At 39.6% G+C, this 9,089-nt stretch overlaps 1 protein-coding gene across 1 annotated transcript; it reads right to left on the bottom strand.

Annotated features, from left to right (window-relative positions):
- Positions 1–7,561: 7,561 nt before the first annotated feature.
- Positions 7,562–8,595, bottom strand: LOC119524353 (sodium/potassium-transporting ATPase subunit beta-3-like). Its single transcript, XM_037822940.1, is given in 1 exon segment — positions 7,562–8,595. A coding segment is annotated over 1 exon segment (840 nt). The 3' UTR covers positions 7,562–7,755.
- Between the last annotated feature and the right edge of the window lie 494 nt (positions 8,596–9,089).

Raw genomic sequence — 9,089 nt, 5'->3', positions numbered from 1 at the left:
GTTTAATGTCATAAAGTTACTTACAAAGTCACTGAGGCAAAATTATGATCTGTAAATTTGCAGCAAAGTAGAAAGAGAATGACCTTTGGACTAAGTTTCAAATCTTGGCCCTTAAAACTTAACCAACTGTGTGACTTGGGGTAGTTTGCGTATCTTCAGTGTTTTCCTCTGGCATGTTTTGGTACAACAATTAGACACCTACTGAAACTAGCTCGTATAAAAGAGACTTTATTAAAAAAGTATGGCTCTCTCAGAACCTAAGGAACAGGTGAACAACCAGGCCCATTTTTTTTTCCTGAATGTGGATCTGTATTTATTTATTTATTTTTTATTTTTTATTTTTAATTCGAGAAATTGTGGGTTCACAGAAAAATCATGCATAACAAAACAGGTTTCCCAAATACCACCCTATTATTAACCACCTTTCATTGGTGTGGTACCTTTGTAACAATTGATGAAAGCACATTTTTATAATTGTACTATTCATGATCATCCATGGTTTAACTTAAGGTTCGCTGATTATGTTGTACTGTTACATAGACTTATAAAAAATTTTTATTCTAGTAACATATATAACACCTAAAACTTCCCCTTTTAACCACATTCAAGTATGTCTGAGTGCTGTTAATTGCATTCATAGTGCTGTGCTACCATCGCCACCATCCATTGCCAAAACTTTTCCATCAACCCAAATAGAAACTCTACATTTTAAGCCTTAACACCCTACCCTACCCCATTCCCTGGTAACCTGTTTTCTAGATTCTGGCTCCGTGGGTTTGCTTATTCTAATTACTTCATATAAGTGAAGTCATACATTATTTGTCCTTTTGTGTATGGCTTATTTCACTCAATATGTTGTCTCCAAGGATCATCCATCTTGTTGCATTTATCAGAACAACATTCCTTTTTAGGGCTCAATAACATTCCTTTGTGTGTATACACCACATTTTCTTTGTCCATTCATTGGTTAATGGACACTTGGGCTGCTTCCATCTTTTGGTAATTATGAATAACGAACATCAGTGAGTAAATATCTGTTCAAGTCCCTGCTTTCAGTTCTTTTGGGTATGCACCTAGAAGTGGGATTCCTGAGTCATATGGTAATTCCACACTTAACTTTCTGAGAAACCGCCAAACTATCTTCCACAGTGGCTGCACCATTTTACATTCCCACCAGCAATGAGTGAGTGTTCCTATTTTTCCACATCCTCTCCAACACTAGTAGTTTTCTGTTTTTTTAAGGGTAGCTATTAGACTGGGTGTGAAATAGTATAACATTGTGGTTTTGATTTGCATTTCCCTAATGGCTAATGATGTTGAGCATCTTATCATGTGCTTTTTGACCATTTGTGTATCTTCTTTGGAGAAATGTCTATTCAAGTCCTTTTCCAATTTTTTAATTGGGTTGTCTGTCTTTTTGTTGTTGAGTTGAAAGTTTGCATTATATATTCTGGATATTAAACCCTTATCAGATAATGTGGTTTCCAAATATTTTCTCCCATGGGGTGGGTTGTCATTTTACTTTCATCATAAAGTCCTTTGAGCAACAAAAGTTTTTAATTTTGATGAGGCCCCATTTATCTATTTTTTCTTTTGTTGTTAGTGCTTTGGGTGTAAAGTCTAAGAAACCATTGCCTAACACAAGTTCCTGAGGATGCTTGCCTACATTTTCTTCTAGGAACTTCATTGTTCTGGCTCTTATGTTTACATTTTCTTCTGTTAATGCCTGTTTTCATATTTATTTGCTTTATTTGTATTGTACCATACTGAGTCACTCTCATTTCTGTCTGGATATATTTTCCTTGTGATCACCATGGGTTTAACATTTAACAGCATAAATATATAACAGTCATATTTGATTCAATACCAACTTCCCTTTAATAGCAGGCAGTTGTTTTCCTTAAGCACTTTTAGTATCTCAATCCACTGCCTTCTTGCCTCCATGGTTTCTGATGAGAAATTGGCACTACTCTAATTGGGACTCCCTTATATGTAATACATTGCTTTTCTCTTACAGCTTTCAGAACTCTCCTTTTCCTTTGCATTTGGCAGTTTGATCAGTATGTGATAGGGTGTTTTTTTCTTCCAGTTTATCCTGTTTGGATGTGTGTATTCATGTATTTTGCTAAGTATGGGAAGTTTTCTTTCATTATTTTTGGATATTCCTTCTGCTTTGTTCTCTCTTTCTTCTCTTTCTGGGACTCCCATGATGCATGTATTCATATGCTTGATGGTGTCCCAGAGAGGCTATTTTTGCTTTTTATAGTTATTTTATCTTTCTGCTCCTCAGCCTGACTCTTTTCAGTTCTGTGGTCTTTGATTTCACTGATTCTTTCTTCTGTCAGCTCTTACCTGTTTGTGAAACCCTCTTGGGAATTTTTCATTTCAGTTATTGTGGTTGTCAACTCCAGTTATTCTGTTTGCTTCCTTTTAAAAATTTCTATCTTTATTAAGATTCTCATATTGCTCGTTCATTGTTTTACTGATATCCCTTAGTTCTTTCTCTGTATTTTCCTTCATTTCCTTGAGCATATTGAAGATCAATTCTTTAAAGTCTTTAGTGTGTCCACAGTCTAGTCTTTTTTGTTGCAGTTTTCTGGATTTTTATCCTCTTTCTTTTGATGGACCATCATTTCTTGTTTCTTTGTTGTCTTGTAATCTTTTGTTGCATACTGTACATTTTAATATTTTAAAATGTTAATGCTGAGATTTATTCCTTGAGATGTCTGTTTCTTGAATTGGTAACCAGCTAGTGTTATGTCATAGATTTTCTTGAGTATCAGGAGCTAACAAAATCAAGCAAAACTAAGCAAAGAATGCCTTTCACCATCTTTGCAAATTGGGTTTGCATTAGCTAGTGCTCTCTGTCAGAGTTTAGCCCTCCTATCAGGAAGGTTGGCCTAGGGCAAATGCAAAGTACAAGGTCCTCTCTATCTTTTCTGGGCCTGTGTCTTGTCCTGGGCTTGTGCTTGCTTGCTGCTTAGGAGTTCCCCTGTTCATAGGAGATTGAATGCCCCCTCTACTTCTTAGCAAAGAGAACTTATCCCTCTCCCTGGTGTTGCACTGCAGGACTTATGGAAGTAAGCCCGTCTCAGTTGTTTCTTACATTGCTTTTTTTGTCTCAAGCTGCTTTTACCTAAAGGGCAAATTCTGAGATGGGGGTGATGCCAGAGAGGAGTATCCCAACCAGTACAAGCCAGGGATCCATAAAAGGAACGTTCCAACCCAGCTCTTGGAGGGCTCGGGTTAGGGAAGCCACAAGACCGAAGAGCATGCCAGGCACATTCAGACGTGTGTTTTATTAAGACTTATGAACAAGAGAGTTTCCAGTGGCAGCCACCCAGAAATGGAAGTAGCACAAATGTGAGAGTGCAAGGAGCAACTTATAAGGGTTTAGGACAAAGACGTTCCATAGGGTATGAGAACCGAGTTTCAGCAGGGTCTCATGACACGGGGGTCTGGAGATTTGCTATCAACATACATGTCAGAGAGAGGAGTTTTAATGCTTTACAAGATAATTACGATACCATCTGTACATTCTTTCTTCCCTGAGGAGGTCTGTTGACCTTTAACTTCTGTCCCAATCACATAGGTGGCTATGTGCAGCAACCTACTCTCCACATGGACGGGGAGCCCGGCCTTGGGTCTCCACAGGAACACTGGTTGGCTTCAAACTGCCCTGTAGAGGGGATAAAGAGGGGCCAGGAAGGGCTCCAGGAGCTTCTTCCACAGTTCCCCAAAGCTGTGCTTTCTTGATTTTTCACCTGCCCAGCAAATGCAGCCCTTCACCTGTCCCCCACAGCTCTGAGGAAGTGTACCATCTTTAAGTCTCTTCCACTGCCTTTGTCTGGGTGGGTTGGAACATTTCTCACCCTCAGAGCCAGGCCGCCAGTGATCCAACCTAGCTAATCAAAAGCAGTGTTCAGAGATCGGACCATACTTCCCCTGATTTGGGGGAACTGGATTTTTATGTCCCTCTCTGGCCTCCCACTGCTGCCTGCTGTGCAAGTGGGGATGGGTGGTGGTAACTGCCATGCAGAGAGCGCGATTTACTGATATTTACTGTAATTTTCCGAGCTCTTCCTCCTGGTCTTCCCTGGATGCTGTACGGTGCTCTGCTGGACTCGGAGTTTTGAAATAGGTGATGCAGATAGTTCCTGCCTGTATAATAGTTGTTCTGTTGGAGGGACTGATTCCTTGGAATTTTAACTCTGCCATCTTTCCACAATTCCTCTGAGGCCCATTTTTAATACCATTTTATGGGAAACTGAACTTAGAGAGGTTAAGACTGTCTGACTATAGAGTTAGTCTCTTAACTACTAATGCCTGTGGGGTGAGCAAATCCATATGTAACAGAACTAGCTAGGGATGAATAACAAATGTGTTTTGTACATATATGGAACTATTATTTTCTAATGGATGTAAATGAATTTCAAATGTTTTTTTCTAAATCAAATTCAATTTTATTGAGATATATTCACATACCATACAATCATCTATGGTGTACAATCAACTGTTCACAGTACTGTCATATAGTTGTGCATTCATCACCCCAATGTATTTTTGAACATTTTCCTTACACCAGAAAGAATAAAAATAAGAATAAAAAATAAAAGTAAAAAAGAACACCCCCCCATGCCACCCTATATTTCATTTAATTTTTTGTCCCCATTTTTCTACTCATCCATCCATACACTGGATAAAGGGAGTATGATCCACAAGGCTTTCACAATCACACTGTCACCCCTTGTAAGCTACATTGTTATACAATCGTCTTCAAGAGTCAAGGCTACTGGGTTGGAGTTTGATAATCTAGCTATTCCAATACATTAAAACCTTAAAAGGGTTATCTATACAGTGTGTGAGAGTGTCCAACAGAGTGACCTCTCGACTCCATTTGAAATCTCTCAGCCACTGAAGCTTTATTTTGTTTCATTTTGCATCCCGCCTTTGGTCAAGAAGATGTTTTCAATCCCATGATGCTGAGACCAGATTCACCCTTGGGAGTCATATCCTGCATTGCCAGGGAGATTTACACCCCTGGGAGTCAGGTCCCACGTAGAGGGGAGGGCAGCAAGATCACCCACTGAGGTGGCTTAACTAGAGAGAGGGCCACATCTGAGCAACAAAGAGGCACCCAGGGAGACTCTTAGGCACAGTTATAAGCATTTCCCTGTTAGGCTGTGCTCTAAGATTCAATTCTGAATTTACACATTGTAGTTAGTCCATATTGGTGAGGCATTATAGTGTTTGCCTTGGTTTCTGGCGTACTTCACTCAAAATGCTGTCTCCAGGATCCATTCACCTCCTTGTATGTCTCACAGCTTCACTCCTTCTTGTAGTTGCACAATATTGCATTCACCATTCTGTTCCTCAGTCAGTGCACCCTTAGGTCACCTCCACCCATCGCAAATCATGAACACTGCCTCCATAAACACCAGTGTGCAAATGTCCATCCATGTCCCTGCTCTCAGTTCTTCCAAGTACATCAAATGTATTTTTAAATGTTGTATTATTGATAGTAGTTTTTATCATGTTATTTCTCTGTCATTAGACATTAAATGTTGATGGGAGTATCCAGAGAATTTCTTTTTACTTAAAAATAGTTTTTTAAAATCCAAGTTATACATGAACATAAAGAGTCAAATAATTAATGTGAAAAATTGATATGAAAAATAGGAGTCCTCCTTCTATTCCAACTCCTTCCCCATTTCCTCCTTCTTAAAATTCTTTGGTATTTACCTCCATATCTCTAAATAATATGCTCATTTTACTCTTTCTTGATTTTTTGGTGTTAGGAATAATCTAAGGAATTTCAAAAAGGAAGAGAGGGTTGTGATTTTCTTTACACACCACCGTCTGTTTCTCTCACACATGAAGTTAGATCAATAGTGTTTCTGATGACTTAAGTTAAATGCTGTTTACAACTGAGCCATATAATATATTATGATTGCATTTTATTTTCTGTAAAACTTTTTGTTTTTCCTTAAGTTAATATTTGTCTTTTTTATTTGGTTGATCTGCTTTCTTTGTACTTACCAACTTATTCATTCTCCCAACTTGCTCCAACTGTGTAAATATGTTCTCAGTACTTAAATATATTATGTATTTATATTCATTTCATCTTCTTGAAGAAGTCCTTCTCAGAGCCTCCCGACCTGCTCGAGGCTGGGTTGGTTATACTGTATGCTTACTTCACAGCTGATATCTTGAGGTGTTCCTTCACTGTTATCTCAGAGATTCTCTTTGCCTCTCTTGTGTGTTTGATTCCCTGTATGCCAGTTTGGATGTATTATGTCCCCCCCAAAAGCCTTATTCTTTAATGCAGTCTTGTGGGGGCAGATTTATTAATCTTTCTGATTAAGGTGTGACCTCTTGATTGAATGTTTCCATGGAGACTTGACCCCATCCATTCAGGGTGGGTCTTTATTAGTTTACTGGAGTCCTTTAAAGGGAGCTCACACAGAGAGCAGAGAGATGAAAATGTCCCGGGATATGCTAAGCCAGGACACACAGACCCTGACGCTTGCTGACGCTTTGGAGATGCTAGCCCAGAGTTTGCTCTGGAGAAGCTTAGAGAGGACAAAACATCCCAAGAGCAGCTGAGAGAGACATTTTGGAGGAAGCCATTTTGAAACACAACCCAGGATGAGCAGATGCCAGCCATGTGCCTTCCCAGCTGACAGAGGTGTTCCAGACTTTTCTTGTGGTTGCCTTGGTTTGGAGGATTATAGCCTTCAGAACTGTAAATTTTTAACTAAATAAGACCCCTTTATAAAAGCCAATCCATTTCTGGTATTTTGCATAATGGCAGCTTCAGCAAACTGGAATACCCTGTTTCCTGGATCCAGTGTCTTTCTCTTTCTTAGTTTATTCCCTCATTTTGGTGGTGCATATCCCCTAGTAGCCCATGAGAAGGGATGCATGGGAAGTAAATGTTTTAAGATCTTGCATGTCTAAAACTTTATTTATATCCACACACCTAATTATGTTTTTTTCAAATTTAATTTTTTTGAGACATATTTACATACCATACAGTCATCCACGCTGTACAGTTCTTCACAGTGCCATTACATAGTTGTGCATTCATCACCACAATCAATTTTTGAACATTTTCATTACCACACACAAAAAAGAATAAGGATAAAAGTTGAAGTATGAAAGAACACCCAAAACATCCCTTACCCCCATCCTTCCCTATTATTCATTTACTTTTTTTTTTTTTTCACTTTCAAATCAATTTTTATTTTCTTTTTTCCTTCTCAACATACAGAACCTCAGGATCTCCACACAACCACATTTATTGCAGCTATAAAGTCACTTGATGTTGATCAGGTACCATTTATTCTTTTATCGTTTTATCCCTAAAACTTGTTGGCATCAAAATGCAACAGTTAACCAGTGTTAAATCCATAAAATATTTACAGAGCACAGCACATTAAGCTTTAGACACCTGGCAATGAAACCACATAAAAACAGGACAAGACTCCCATTCTACATGTTCTGAATCAGGTATTTACCAGTCCCCAATACGGCGTCTTTACACTGGTTCAAAGGGCAGCAGAGGCAACAGGCAGTTACTTCGGAGGACACTGAACATTATGATCTGGAAGCACGTTATGATGTTACCCCAGTGTCATGTACCACCCCACCTTTCTCCAAGGTGGTGTCATAATTCTAGAACGGCAGGTCCAACTGTTACAAAATGAAGACAAGACAACACGAAATTTACTCTGTGGAAATATCCTACTAAAACTATGCATTCACTGTGATTTTGAACACAACTCGTCCCAGAAACTTGTCATGATCATCCTGGCTTTTTAGGTTGGGTGACCCATCAATCTTGCACTCAACTGTCGTCTCTTTCTTGGTACTGTTAGAGCTAAAGACTGGCTGGACAGCAACTATTGGCTGTAAATATCCCACATGCAATTTTTTTCCATAATATGGAAAATATTTTAAATCTACAATTCCATTGTGAGGATAAGTTGATAAAACTGCAGTGTTTCCGTCCTTAGGAACACACATTATCCTTGGTTCTCCTTCAGGCTTTAATCCAATTATTCTGTTCATTTTCACAAGAACACAAGGTTTTCCTTTGGAATAGCCAAAATCAGGGTCTCTCATACCACTGCATTCTTCAAGTAAGTGAACAGGAAACTGACATGCATGATAATCTGGGCCCTTCTGTTCAAAAAGTGCTCCATCAGGACAGACTGTGAGATTCTTCTGTTCTTCTAAATCATATGGCTTTAGAAAATTAGTTAGGTTTTCAACGTATGCTTTATAGGAACCTGAATCAGACAAACTGATTGTATATTCCAACACAATAAATGGTTTTGGAAAAACCATAAGTCCTGGACTAGGAATCTGGTCACGATATTTTGGAACCTCATCATTCAAAGTCTGAAGCATGACCCACATTGTGAATGTGAAGAGTGCAGCCAGGAACCCATAGAAGACTAGATAGAAGAGCAAGATCAAACCCCAGCTCTTGGCGGTGCGTCCCAGGAACTCTCCAGTGGTCGGGTTGTAGACGAAGAGCTTCCACTAGGCCAGGCTCTCGTTTAAGGACTTCTTGTCTTTCTTCGTCATGGCGTGTGTGAAGGCTGGGAGGTGAGCGGCGGCCGCGGGGGTGGAGATGGCGAAGAGCGCAGAGGCGCGTCCCGGCTCAGGCGGGCAGCCCGGCGACCATGGCCGAGGGCGGGACGGCCCAAGACACTTCCTTGCTGCGGCGAGCACTCAAGCCGACTCTGTTCATTTACTTTTTGTCCTCATTTTTCTATTCATCTCTCCATACACTGGATAAACGGAGTGGGAGCCACATACTTTTCGCAATCACACAGTCACACAGTGTAAGCTATCTAGTTATACAATCGTCGTCAAGAATAAAGGCTACTGGTTTGCAGTTCAACAGTTTCAGGTATTTCCTTCTCGCTATTCTAATACACTAAAAACTGAAAAGGGGTATCTATATAATGCATAAGAATAACCTCCAGAATGATGTCTGGACTCTATTTGAGATCTCTCAGCCACTGACACTATTTTGTTTCATTTCTCTTCCCCCTTTTGTCCAAGAAGGCTTTCTC

This window comes from Choloepus didactylus, chromosome 2 (assembly GCF_015220235.1).
Source record: "Choloepus didactylus isolate mChoDid1 chromosome 2, mChoDid1.pri, whole genome shotgun sequence".
In the NCBI taxonomy this organism is placed as follows: domain Eukaryota; kingdom Metazoa; phylum Chordata; class Mammalia; order Pilosa; family Megalonychidae; genus Choloepus; species Choloepus didactylus.
This window is presented reverse-complemented; position numbering and strand designations above follow the sequence as displayed.